The sequence below is a fragment of the Neocloeon triangulifer genome, unplaced genomic scaffold (genome assembly GCF_031216515.1).
Source record: "Neocloeon triangulifer isolate White Clay Creek 2 clone unplaced genomic scaffold, ASM3121651v1 ptg000012l, whole genome shotgun sequence".
In the NCBI taxonomy this organism is placed as follows: Eukaryota; Metazoa; Arthropoda; class Insecta; order Ephemeroptera; family Baetidae; genus Neocloeon; species Neocloeon triangulifer.
This window is the reverse complement of record NW_026775554.1, coordinates 17,736,045-17,750,539: the sequence shown is the minus strand read 5'-3', so window position 1 is coordinate 17,750,539 and position 14,495 is coordinate 17,736,045. Positions and strand designations below refer to the sequence as shown.

Genomic DNA, 14,495 nt, shown 5'->3' with positions numbered 1-14,495 from the left:
GTAAGAACCAAAGTGACCAGCATGCCGTTAATTCATGATGTCGTCTCAAATACACAAACACACTGTGCTTCTAATATCAGATAAAGAGGTTGCCAAAATTGCAAATTTATATTAATTTTAGGTTTAAAAAAATCGACATCATGGAAAGCAATACGAAAAACAGAAAAAACAGGGTGATTGACAGGATGGCTTTCCTAACGCCTAACACTGAGCGCCTGTGGGGTGAGGGTAGAAGGGACGAGTGAGAGGAAGGCGCTCAGCTCCCTGGCTTCCGCTTTCTTTGATTAAATCACGCGTTTTAGCTAAAATTTGATTAACTCTGTGCATATTTGGATATATCAATACAACACGTATAAATAGATTCTTTCCTGGCCTGAGACTGTCACAAAAACCACAACTGTCCTCGCGCGTGTCCCGAAATCATGCCAATTTCACCTGTGCGTCGGCCCCCGGTGACTTCCCATGCGTTATTTGACACACAACACATAAGGAAAGTAAACAACCACGAATTGAATAAGCAACGAAAAAGTGATATCAGCAGCTTTTTATAAATGAAAAATTTACTTCAAAAGTCAGAAACGGCAAGTTATTTCTTTCATTTTTTTTTTCCAAAAATTATTCCAACTTGCCCTTTCTAATTTGTTCACAAATCAGCAAATTATAAGATGGGGTATAAAGGGTAGAGCAACTAAATGGAAATTATGCAAAATAATATTTAAAAAATCTATTATTTTTGGAACTGGCGCCACAATAAAGGGGTGCATTTCGTACCCTTGACGTGGAGCTCAGCAGAGCGATTGCTCTCCCCACCGATATTGACGGCCCTGCACGTGTACAGGCCCGCGTGCCTCGAGGTGACGCTCTGAATGATCAAGAGGCTGGTCTTCTGGCCGACGTTGACCGTGGACGCCTCGCCGGCGCCCACCTCAACGCCGTTCAGCAGCCACGAGAACGAAATCGGGTGGTCACCCTTGGAGGCAATGCACGTCAGCTGCACGTAATCACCCTCGCTGCTATACTCGGAGGAAAAGGACAGGGGCAAAAGCGACGGGATTTCTGCAACACCAACCAAAAGAGGCGGCGGCGCTGGCTTTAGTCTAGATTTGTGAATTTACAGAATATCAATTATTTACGTAAGGAAGATTTAGCGAGTGGCTCTTTATTTATAATCGGTGCTTTAAGTTTGAAGAGTTTAAAGTTTTGTTTACAACTACAGAAATCATGTGGTACTTAGTAAATTAAAATAAGAAAAAAAATGGCAAATTTTATTTTGCATTAAATTTAAAAATACATTTTATTTATACGACAATTTTATTAAATTAAAATTGATTTTTAAAATCCCAAGGAAAATTAAAAACTTGTTAAGACAAGATTGAATATTTTTTTCATAATAAGGAAAGAAAAAACTGGAAAAAGCTTATTTTTTAACCAAAAATAATTGTCGTGGTTGAATTTTAAAAACAGTTTTAGTACAATTTTATTTTTAGATAGTTTTTCAATCTGATTCAAAGAACTTCAAAATATGCCATTTTTTTGTTATGAAATAAAAACACAAAGTAGAAGAAGCAGCAGAAGACGGTGGATAATACCATTGAGATAGAGTACAAGTGAATGTGTTAGCGTTTTTCCGACCGAGATGCACACACAGCGAGCGAATTAAAAATTTCTCCTCCCCAAATAGAAAATAAACCACGCTTGCAGAATTACCGTAGATGTTAAGTTTGGCGGTGAGATTGGCGACGCCGGCCTTGTTTTTGGCCGTGCACGTGTAATTGCCCGTGTGACCGGGCAGGGTGGGGTCAATCAGAAGCAGGCTCGCTTTTCTGCCTACTTTGGTGGTGGAAATGCCCATCTGGGTGGACAGGTTGGAGCCCTGGAAGCTCCAGGTGATTTCGAGGGGCAAGTCACCCTCGGTGACGAGACAGGTGGCCTGCGCCGCCTGTCCGTAATAAATCGGCTCGTCGCCAAAACTGAACGGGGAGATCTTCGGAAAAACTGTATGGCAGCAACAGAAAGTCACAAGGGGAGTTTAAAAGAAATCAAATAAAGGCACAAATAAAAATCAAAGCAAAAATGTTGATCAAAATATATAAATACAATGCAGAGAAAGATGCGGTGAACTTCAGTGGCGGATCTTCCTGCCTAAAGAATTATATTTTGGTGCAAATATTTTTTTTTCCAAAAATTTATTAAATTGAAAGTGCAGGACTGTGAAATTTTGTTCTTGAAATAGTTGACTTAAGACAATATTTCAATGCATATTAGAAAAATGTATCAATTTTTTTTAACCGTGTTGAAGGTTGAAAAACAAAAAGCAAATTATAATTAATTTCATTACCATATTAATTTTTTCTCCATTTTCTGTCAACAAGTGATATGATCCAAAAAATTCGTGATTTCTTATAATTTGAGAGTTGAAGATTTTTTAATATAGTGAATAAAGTAATAAAACTTTTAAGTAAAAATAAAATAATATTTTTTTGCCTCCAGTATTTTGCTGGTAAATTTAATATTTTTAGTATATTTTAAAATTTTAATTTCATATTTTTATTTTTAAATATTCCAGATTTTGTAGTAAATTACAATTAAGTTAAATAATTAAACTGTTCTTACGTATTATGAGTAAATTTGCAGCTAAATTTATATTATAAATGTTAAACTAGGTTACAAATTATCACAATTAACTAACATTAATTCCCAGGGATTCCTTATTCAATAAATTATTGTGAAATATTTTCCCAAAGAAATTCACAGAAAAAGTTCTCAAAATGACTTGTACTGATCAGAAAAATTATTCTTGGAAATAGTATTTTATATTGAATGATTTACATGATAGACTTTTAATATGCAATTAATTGTCAGATCAATTTTATCCCCTTTTGTTTTTCACCAATTTTAGACAGTTTTGAGTTGGCGTCAAATAACTTAATGACGCGAGAATCACGCAAATTTAACGATTTTAAATTGAAAAGAATGTCAGCAAATTTAATTTATTAAATTTCACAGCCCTAATGAAAAGGTTCGAAATTGTGTGATATTTTCATTTTCAAAATTAGATCCGTCACTTAAAATTTCTTTTCGAATTTGCAAAAATTCTTGCCGTTGACCACGAGGGTGGCTGAGTGGTTGGCGGCGGCCGCCTTGTTGCGCACCATGCACGTGTAAGTGCCACGATGGAAGTCGGACACGGGCGAGATCATGAGCATGTTGTTGCGGTCGCCCAAATTGGTGGTGATCACCTGCGGCAGGTGTCCCACGTCGCCCCCATTGAACTGCCACGAGAAGTCCAAGGGCGCGTCGCCCTTGGTGGCGAGGCAGCTGAGCTGCACCGTGTCGCCGGGGTTGGAGGGCACGTCGCCGAACGAGAAGGGCACGATCACTGGCGGAACTGACTCACCCCCGTTTAATCCAGATTAATTGTGTAAATTTGGTCAAGGTTTAATGCATTGTTTTATTCCCACCTTTAGTTCCGGAGCCAATTGACCTGCAGAGACGTTTTTTCAACCATGCTTTTGTTCAAAAGAGAGACCGTCTGAGATTTTAAAAATCACAAGAGAGTCTGTTGATTCTTTTCTAAATCTAGAATTTCCCAGTCAGCGTGATTAAGCAAGGTTTTGTATCAGGGAGAAATGTTTGTAAATTTCAGTATTTTTTTTTTTTATAAATTAAAAGCTTCTGATTATATTTTTGTAAATTTCTGATAGCAATATTAATTTTTTTGAATTTACTGAAATTGACATTTTTTCCATTTGAAAAAAATAATGGCAAAACATCCAGAGATTTTGCAGCTGCAAACGTCTTGCCATTGATTTTGAGATGCGCCGTGAAATTGGAGCTGCCAGCCGGGTTGGTCGCCTTGCATGCATACTCGCCCGCGTTGCTGGCGCGCACCGAGCTGATGGTCAGCGTGCTAATTCTATCGCTAGGGTGGGCAATCAGAAAGTCGGAGCTGCCGAACTGGTCGACGCGTTCGGCCTGGAAGAGCCACTCGATCGTGAGCGGAGTGTCGCCCTTCTGCACCACGCAGCTGACCATCACCAGGTCACCTGAGTTGGTGAACTCCTTGCCGAAAGTGAAGGGAAGAATTTTGGGCAGAACTGCGAAAATGCAGGCCAGACATAAAACGACTAGAGATAAAAAAAGAAATGAAAGTAGGAAATAACAATGCAGCAGAGTAGTGAAAATAATTGACATCAAAAATGTAAAGAATATAATTTAGGTCCTGAATAATTTTAAAAGATGCAACGTAAAAAATTTCACATTTTTCTTTGACATAAAAGTATGTTTTTAAAGGATTAAAAAAGAATGTTGATTATTTAATAATTTCCAAATTTTTCACTTTTATTTATTAGAATCCATTTAAACTAATTTAAATAAGACATTTATTTATTTTTTTGTAACTGATATCAAAGAATTTTCTCCTTAATTTATCAATTTTTAAAAGTATGTAAAGTAAAAAATTAAGGTTAAAAAAGGCATTAGAGTTTAAAATATGTGAATTTAATTCAATATTAAAAAAATTCATCATTCAGCTATAAAGATTTAAAGCTTGAAATGTACTAAAAATTCTTAAAAAATTGATATGAATTTTGAAACATTCAAGACCCAAATAAACATAATTTAAAAAAGTTAAGACTTTCCGGGATGACTTCCACTACCCTGTTGGCAAAACGTGCGTGCAGTAACTACGATAGGTGTGTGTGCATCTTTTTTTTCATTGATTTTCAAGGGATTTTTTTTAATTTGCAATTATTTCAGATGAAAACAGACCCTTGACCACCAAGGTAGCGGAGGCCGAGTCGAACCCCGCTTCGTTGGTGGCCTGGCACGTGTAATTGCCGGCGTGGGTGGCCGCGACCGCTCCGATGCTGAGGATCGAACTCCTCTCGCCGAGGGAAATGACATTGACGCCCATGTAGGGCAAAATGGGGGCGCCGTTGAAGGTCCAGGCGAGCAGGATGGGCCGGTCGCCCTCGGTGACGCCGCACGGCACGGTCACCACCTGGTCGGGGTTGAGCGGCCGTTCGCCGAACGAGAAAGGGAGGATGCGGGGGCGAACTGAAAAAGTAACAGCAACACCAGAGTAAGAAGCCATGCACCGGTCACGTGCAGCTGTGCGGACAGCTCGGCCACGCCGGCCCGGTTCCTGGCGCGACACGTGTACTGCCCGGCGTGCACCGCTTGCACCGATGGGATGTTGAGGATGGCGCCACTTTCGCCGAGTGGCTCGGCCGACATGTCGCTGCGGTGCTTCACCGAGTGGCCCTTGAAAAGCCAGTGGACGTGGACGGGACGGTCGCCGCCCACGACAACACAGGGCACCGTCACGAAATATCCGGCGCTCATCGATTTGTCGCCGAAAGTGAACTGGAGGATCTCAGGGGGCGCTTTGAAATTATTTAGGATTTTTTTCTGGTGAATGTTTTTCAACGAATACGTTTCCTATGTAATTAATTTTTACAATATCTTTCATCTCGCAATATCAAACACAGAGGTCAATTTGAAATTTAGAAAATGTTTTTCTAGCTAGGTGTCTAAAGAAATTTTTTGAGAAAAGGCCAAATTCACACGCTTCGGTGTTGAACTGACCTCTATCAATGATATTGGGTTGCATATATAGAGGAAGACTGAAAATCAAACTTGCATCAAACTCAAGATATATAATAATATAACACACAGAGATATAGTATATGATCTACAACACAAAAAGCAGCTGCGGCTAAAAAGTGTACCATTGACTTTGAGCTCTGAGCTGTGTTCGACCGTGCCCGCGGGGTTGGTCGCTCGGCACGTGTAATTGCCGACGTGCTTTTCGGTCACGTATGAAATGGACAGGAAGTTGGCCCTGTCGCCGACGGGGAAACTCGAGATGCCCATTTTGGAGTTTAAAACCTCGCCACGCAACAACCACACGATCTGCAACGGCTTGTCGCCTTTGGGCACGTTGCAGCTGACCTGCACCGTGTCCCCGGCACTGGCGGGCCCGTCAAATTCGAAGGGTGTAATGTAAGGCACGACTGGAAACATTCAAACTTGTTCAAAATATTTGCGTTTTTTTGTGTCATGTGCAAAGCGTTTTATGTACAAATCCATCGTCCCCAGGGTGGAGGTTGGAGCAAAACTGAAAATAAGTTTTTAACCAATAGTAGAGTGGGTGGAGAATAATTGCGAAAATAATTAGGTAAAATTTGAGAAAGAAGAGAAGTTTTTGTCTCGTGCTGAATGTGTACCGTTTACATGTAGGTCAGCGGCGTATGCGGCCGAACCGGCACTATTGGTGGCGACGCAAGTGTAGCGGCCCATGTTAGAGGACCGGACACTTGTTATCGAAAGTACATTGACCCTGTGGCCAACTTGCGACGTGGTAATGCCCAGATGGGGCATAATGGGCTTACTATCAAAGTACCACGCCACGGTCAAAGGAAGGTCACCTTTGGTGACGTGACAATATAACCCTACGGTTTCGCCATCACTGGCTGGTCCCTCAAATTCAAAGTGGCTAATGTGAGGAATTACTGAAACCCAGAAATAATTTGTTCAAAAATTAGTGAAAATTTCCCGGAAATTGCAATCTGAAGGGTTATATAAAAAATATCTTTGGTATGCTGGAAAAAATCACCACAAATTTATATTTTATTTACTGAATATTGAGCATTAATTTTGTAAAGCTACTTAAAATATGACCTTTAATCAATAAAAGCGAATGTGCATGAAAGAATTGGGGTAAAATTTTTGTCATTTTTATAGTTTTGAAATGTCTTCTGGAATAATGAAAAAAAATTTAATAAAAATCTATTTATAAAATATAATGTTTTCTATAATTTAAAGGAATGGATTAAGGATTGACTAAAAATTATAATAAATTAATGATTAAATCAATACGATTAAGCGGATTTGTGTTTAAAAAAGTACCGTTGACATGCAAATAAGCCGAGTAATTGGACGCTCCTGCTGCATTTCGAGCTAGGCAAGTGTACTGTCCGGAATTGTGCGCTCGGACCGCCTCGATGCTCAACGAGCTGAGCCTCGTGCCCGCGTTCATCACCGTCACCCCGTCCCCCGAGCTGATTTCGGTGCCGTTAAACAGCCAAACAATGTGAATGGGTGAGTCGCCCTTGACCACGGTGCACTGCACGGCGGTCATGTCCCCCGCGTTGACCGCCTCCTCGCTAAAGGAAAACGGAGACAGCTGGGGCACCACTGCAATTCGACAAGAGGACACAGGATGGGACCAACTTAATGTACGTACGAAAAAAATCTACATAAGGAGGGTGCCATTGAGAAAGATATATAGTTTTAGTGCAAGAAGAAGCTCCGAGTGCGAATTAAAAAAAAATACCGTTGACGAGCAAATCGGCGGCGTAAATGGCGCGACCGGCGGGGTTGGAAACGGAACAGGTATAGCGACCCCTGTTCATGGGTCGCACTTGCGAAATGGAGAGAATGTTGGAGCGGTGGCCGAACATGCCAGTCAGCACTCCTAAGTGAGGGGAAATCGGTTCTCCGTCGAAGAACCACTCGATCGTGAAGGGCGGGTCACCCTTAGTGACGTGACACGAAAGTTGAACAGATTCGCCTGCGCTTGCGGGTCCCTCGAACTCAAACGGCTTGATATAAGGCATGACTGAAAATTTAGAATTAAGAAATCCAAATTTTTAAATAACTTATTTTTTAATTTTAGAATATATTAAAATCATTTAATCTTCTACCTGCAGATATATTATTTAAAATTTTTAGGGAAAGGATTGGAGTTTGAGGAGAGAAAAATGCAAACTGACCGGACAGAATAAGAAGAAAAAACACAAAATTAAAAAGCTTATTTTTAAAGTACCGTTGACGTGTAAGTACGCAGTGAAATTATTGTTTCCGGCGGCATTTCTAGCGACGCAAGAGTATCCACCCGAGTGCTCTGCCCTGACGGAGTCGATGCTCAGGGAACTGGCCCTGGCACCTGCTTTGAAAACGGTCACGCCCTCCTTCCCTTGGACATCCGTCCCGTTGAAAAGCCAGGAAATCGAAATCGGCGAGTCGCCTTTGATGACCGCGCAGGTCACCACGGTTGAGTCGCCGGCAAAGACGTTTTCGTCACCGAAACCGAACGGCATGATTTGGGGAAGAACTGGGTCAAAACAGAAAAACAGAGTCTTTCTAAAAAAAAACTAAGCACACAAATAATTGAAAAAATAAATCTCCTAGATGCAAATTAAATTCTTTGCTAAAAGTCACCGTTGACGGTCAAAATGGCAGTGTGGTTCGTTGACCCGGCCGCGTTGGTGGCCACGCAGGTGTAGGGCCCCGAGTGACCCGCCTGCACGTTCTCAATGTTGAGCACCTGCGAGCGTGCCCCGGACTTGATGACGTTGATTCCGGATATTTTTTCCACCTCGCGGCTGCGGTTGAAGTACCAGGAAATGGCAACCGGCGAGTCGCCTTTGATGACGGCGCACTGCACCGTCGAGAAATCGCCCGCGTTCACCGAGTCCTCGCCGAAATCGAACGCCAGAATTTGAGGTCGTACTGATTTATCATGGTAAAAGGACAGTGAAATGAAATTTTAATCAAAGGTGTAAAACATTTCTACGAAACAAATCAAAATTTGCAAATATTTTGAAGCGTGCAGATTTCATAAAAATAACCATTGACGTGAAGGTCGGCGCTGAAGGACGCTGTGCCTGCCTGATTGGAAGCGAGACAAGTGTACCGGCCGATGTTCAATTGCTTTACCGCGTTGATCGAGAGAATGCTGGTTTTTTGTCCAAACATTCCGGTTACGGCGCCTAAGTGGGGTGTGAGTGGCTCGCCGTTGAAAAACCACTTAATGATCAGGGGTGGATCGCCTTTGGTAACGAGACACGCTAATTGGACAGTGTCACCTGAGCTCACGGGGCCCTCAAAGTCGAAAGGTGTGATGTACGGAAAAACTGGAATTTTAATTATATTTTATTTATTATTCACCACCTTGATTAATTTCATTTTTCCGGCCTGATTGTGGAGTTTGGGGGGAGATAAAATTATAATTAAAAGTCTCAAGCAATAAGTAGTAATTTTCAAAGCCAACCGTTTACGCGAAGGTCTGCAGCAAACTCTGCGGAACCTGCCGAGTTCATCACTACGCAAATGTAGCGGCCCCTATTGTGTGGCTGAACTTCAGGTATCATGAGAAAATTGGCCCTGCTGCCTATGTTATTGGTCGTGACCCCCATGTGCGGAGCCAGTGGCCTGCCGTCAAAGTACCACTCGATTCGCAAAGGTAGATCGCCCTTTGTGACGTGGCACGTGATTTGAACCGAGTCGCCGGCTGCACTCGGAACGGTGGGAAACTCAAACGGAGTGATGAAGGGGAGTACTGAAATTTTTTTAATTAAATCATTTTAATAGCAAACTTAAAAAAATTAGCGGAAGCTTACAAATTACTTTTTGGTTTGGCTTGGTAGATGTGAGGAAAATTAGCGTTAGTTATAAATTATAAAAAATTAATTAAAAAGAAATTTTTGTGTGAAAAATCCCTACCATTAACGTGCAAGTTTGTAGTAAAATTTGAAGCCCCGGCTGCGTTTTTGGCCACACAAGTGTACGCGCCCATGAATTCCGCTCTGGCCGACTCGATTGTCAGGGCACTGACTTTTTTACTAATTTTGCTTATGGTTATATCGTCATTGCTTTCGATTTCAGTGTTATTAAATAGCCAAGAGATTGTCATCGGCGAGTCCCCTTTGACTATGTTACAAGTTAGAGAGACAGAATCTCCGGCGTTGATAGGGTCATCGCCAGCGGAAAAGGGCACGATTTGAGGTAAAACTGAAATTATCAAGCGAGAAGAAACGGATTAAAGAAGTTATTAAAAAAAAAAAACAGAAAACAATCCTGTCACATTGGGAAAGAACAAAACAAAGAAATAAAAAAAGCTGAAATTTTGAAATGAATCAAACCGTTAATGTATAAATAGGTGCTGATGTTGGAGGCTCCAGCTTCGTTTTTTGCTACGCACGTGTATTCGCCTACGTGATCGGCTCTCGCAGACTCGATGGAGAGCATGCTAATTTTCTTTCCAACTTTGCTAATCGTGATTTCGTCGCTGGCAGAGAGTTCGGTTCCATTAAAGAACCAGTTAATGGTGATTGGGGTGTCACCCTTGACGACGGAACACGTCGCGGAGGCTAGGTCGCCTGCATTAGTCGTTTCATCGCCAAACGAAAACGGGACGATTTGGGGCAAAACTGAAAATTTTTAAAAATTCATAAAAAGTTTTTTTTTGCGGAAGCAAGAAATTTTTGGGCACGGCGGACAAGGAAGTAATTTATCTAAAAAATTAAGAGTAAACAACAAGAAAAAAAATAATGTTTAAACCATTGATGTGCAAATGAGTTGTGAAATTTGAGGATCCGGCCGCGTTTTTCGCAATGCAAGTGTATTCGCCCATGTGAGAAGCTCGCACGGATTCGATGGTCAAAGCGCTAATTTTTCTGCTGTTTTTGCTAATCACGATTTCGTCGCTCGACTCTATTTCGGAGGCGTTGAATAGCCAGGAAATGGAGATGGGCGAGTCTCCTTTGGTCACCGTGCACTGAACCGACACCAAGTCGCCGGCGTTGGTCGACTCGTCGCCGAAGGAGAACGGAACGATTTGAGGAAGAACTAAATTTAAAATAAGAAATTAAGTCTGACTAATAAGGATGCAAAAATGAACATTTTTATGGAAAAATTCAAACCGTTGATTTGCAAATAAGAGGTGAAATTGCTCGCTCCTGCTGCGTTTTTCGCCAGACACGTGTACGCCCCGACGTGCTTAGCTCGGGCAGACTCGATGATCAGAGTGCTGACCTTTTTGCTAACTTTGCTAATGACAATGTCGTCGCTACTTTCTACTTCGGTGTTGTTAAAGAGCCACGAGATGGAAATCGGCGAATCGCCTTTAGTGACTGAGCACTGAAGGGAAATACCGTCGCCTGCATTAATCGGGTCTTCGCCAGCGGAAAACGGAATTATCTGCGGCAAAACTAACGCGAAAAAATTTTATTCAAATATTTTAAACAAGGGTCAGGTTGGTTGGATTGGTTAAAATGAAAGAAGTAGAAATAAATGCGGATATTTTGTAGAATTCAAACCGTTGATGTGAAGCGTGGTTGAGAAATTTGAAGCACCAGCTGCGTTTTTGGCCACGCAAGTATATTCGCCCATGTGCACTGCCCTTGCAGACTCAATTGACAGACTGCTAATTTTTCTGCCTATTTTGCTAATGACCACTTCGTCGCTGTTCTCGATCTCAGTGTCGTTAAAAAACCAAGAAATGGTAATCGGTGAGTCGCCTTTTGCAACAGTGCACTGAACAGAGACGACGTCCCCAGCGTTGATCGATTCCTCCCCAAAGGAAAATGGCATGATTTGGGGCAAAACTAGAAATAAAGTTATTTCCAAAAATTATATAATTATATCTAATATAATTAACAATTCATAAAAAATAATCAGATTCTTATATTCATACTCGTCGGAAGCTTGTTAAAAATTAAAAATGGAAGAAAGGTTTGGCATGAAAGGATTAATAAGATGAGTAAAAAACTTTTAAATTAGCGCGAAATCAAACCATTAATCAAAAGTTGGGTAGTGAAATTCGTTGCCCCGGCAGCATTTTTGGCCACGCATGTGTATTCGCCGACGTGATCTGCTCTCGCCGACTCAATGGAAAGCATGCTTATTTTCTTTCCAACTTTGCTAATAGTGATTTCGTCCCTACTTTCAATCTCTGTTCCATTAAAAAACCAAGAAATTGATATGGGAGAATCTCCTTTGAGAACGGTGCATGTTAGAGAGATAACTTCTCCAGCATTGATCGGATCTTCACCGGCTGAAAACGGAACTAGCTGGGGCAAAACTGAAACATTGATTTATTTGGAAACTTAATTATCGGTTATGAAATAAAAATAATCTCAATTCGAAAGCGAGTTTTGCTGTTTAGGTAAATGAAGGTGGAAGGAAGACAAATGAAGATTGATAAATAACGTTAATTTACAAACAATTAGCATTCAAAATTATTTTTTATTAATATCCGAACCGTTCACTTGTAAATATGTTGTGAAATTTGAGGCGCCTGCAGCATTTTTTGCCACGCACGTGTATTCGCCCACGTGATCTGCTCTCGCAGACTCGATCGACAGTGTGCTGATTTTCTTTCCTATTTTGCTAATTACGATTTCGTCACTACTTTCAATCTCTGTTCCATTAAAAAGCCAGGAAGTGGAAATTGGAGAATCCCCTTTGAGAATTGTGCACTGGAGAGAAACGACTTCTCCAGCGTTGATCGCTTCTTCGCCGGCGGAAAAAGGAACTATCTGAGGCAAAACTGAAACATTGTTGAGCGGGATTTAATTCGTGATTGATAAAATTGTTTTAATTCCTCAGCACCAAAGCCCTATTTTCAGGTAAAATTAAGGTCAAAGGTAATAAAAAAATTAAAGAGAAAAATCAGAATTAGCATTCCAAATTAACTGGAAGGTTTCCAAACCGTTCACTCGTAAATTAGTTGTGAAATTCGAGGCACCGGCCGCATTTTTTGCCACGCACGTGTACTTTCCCACGTGATCAGCTCTTGCAGATTCGATTGTGAGAGCACTAACTTTTTTGCTATTCTTGCTTATGATTATGTCGTCACTAGTCTCTATTTCCGTGTTATTGAAAAACCAAGATATTGTCATCGGTGAGTCTCCTTTGGCCACCGTGCACTGCACTGAGACCACGTCACCGGCGTTTATCGAGTCTTCGCCAAAGGAGAATGGCATGATTTGGGGCAAAACTGCGAAAATATTAAAATCTTAGTTTAAAAAAATCTAAATTTGATTTTAATGACGGAAGCATAGTTATTCCTTTTCTTTACTAAATTGGGAACAAACGGAAGGAGGAAAATAAATAAATTAGAATTAAAGCACAATTAAGAAGAATTAAGAAAAATGACCGTTGATCTGCAAGTGCGTCGTGTAGTTATTGGATCCGGCAGCATTTTTCGCCACGCAAGTGTACGAGCCCATGTGAGAAGCTTTCGCAGACTCGATTATCAACGAGCTAACTTTTCTACTGCCTTTGCTAATTACAATTTCCTCGTTGCTTTCAATTTCAGTTCCGTTGAAGAGCCAATTAACGGAGATGGGCGAGTCGCCCTTGAGAACTGTGCACTGAAAAGACACAACTTCCCCAGCATTGATCGAATCTTCACCGGCCGAAAATGGAATAATTTGAGGCAAGACTGGAACAATTAATTTTTAAATAAATTATTTTACAGAAAGCGGAAATTAATGAATTGGTCTCGGTAGGAATTATAGGGATAGAGAATTATTTGATTAAAAATTATTGTTAATTATTAACCACAAGATTTTAAAAATCAAACCGTTGACGTGGAGAAATGTTGTAAAATTTGTGGCTCCAGCAGCGTTTTTCGCAACGCACGTGTATTCGCCCATGTGACTGGCGTGAACCGATTCAATGGACAAAGTGCTGATTTTCCGGCCTATTTTGCTAACTATCATTTCATCACTGCTCTCTACCTCGGTGTTATTGAAAAACCAGGCGATTGTTATTGGAGAGTCGCCCTTTGTGATTGAGCAAGTCGCAGACGCCAATTCTCCGGCGTTCAGAGTTTCATCACCGAACGTGAAAGGGGCGATTTGAGGCAAAACTAGAACAGCAGTTTTACATTTTTAACAAAAGCTATGTAAAAAGCGATTTAATAAAATGAAGCGGAAGCGACGGTCCTAACAAAAGGAAATCATTGGAGTGGAAAAATAAATCTGCAAAAAATCAAACAAATTGATTTCTGGTCCATTAACCGTTCACTTGTAGGAAAGTGGAGAAGTTTGAGGCGCCGGCCGCGTTCTTGGCCACGCACGTGTATTCGCCCATGTGATTCGCTCGGGCCGATTCAATGGTCAGGGCGCTGACTTTCTTGCTAATCTTGCTGATGACCACTTCGTCGCCGTTCTCGATTTCGGAATTGTTAAAAAACCAGGAAATTGCTATCGGAGAGTCGCCTTTTGTGATTGAGCAAGTGGCCGTGGCCAATTCGCCGGCATTCAAATTCTCGTCGCCGAACGTGAAGGGCGCGATTTGAGGCAAAACTGAAAAGCGGAAGCTCGAGATATGTAAATAAAAAAGGGCGAAAGAATAGGTGGATAGAAAAATTAAATTAAACAAATCCCAAATTTTAAAGTGCATGTGAACCGTTGACGAGGAGGAATGCTGAGAAATTTGTGGCTCCTGCCGCGTTTTTGGCCACGCACGTGTAATCGCCGACGTGCGAGCCGTGAACCGACTCGATAGTGAGGGCGCTCACTTTTCTGCTGATTTTGCTAATAACGATTTCGTCACTGCTCTCGATTTCCGTGCCGTTGAAGAGCCAATTAATGGAGATCGGCGAGTCGCCTTTGATCACCGAGCACTGCAGGGACGCGGATTCACCAGCGTTCGGAATTTCGTCCCCGAACGAAAATGGAATGATTTGAGGCAGAACT

General features: G+C 41.3%; 1 protein-coding gene across 49 annotated transcripts in view; it reads right to left on the bottom strand.

Moving 5' to 3' along the window:
- The window catches only part of LOC132198038 (cell adhesion molecule Dscam2), an 82,505-nt gene that overhangs the window by 16,279 nt on the left and 51,731 nt on the right, over positions 1-14,495 (bottom strand). For 11 of the 49 annotated variants that reach the window (XM_059621763.1, XM_059621741.1, XM_059621759.1 and 8 more), the window contains exon 12: positions 11,582-11,869. The exons of 12 other annotated variants lie outside the window; for them this stretch is intronic. In XM_059621763.1, the coding sequence (XP_059477746.1) occupies positions 11,582-11,869 (288 nt within the window). Of the gene's footprint in view, positions 1-1,707; positions 1,996-5,099; positions 5,388-5,732; positions 6,018-7,339; positions 7,625-7,831; positions 8,120-9,510; positions 9,799-9,929; positions 10,218-11,105; positions 11,394-11,581; positions 11,870-12,049; positions 12,338-12,499; positions 12,788-12,946; positions 13,235-13,375; positions 13,664-13,814; positions 14,103-14,495 lie in introns of all 49 variants that reach the window. 26 more of the 49 variants (XM_059621749.1, XM_059621757.1, XM_059621738.1 and 23 more) reach the window with 14 other exon arrangements.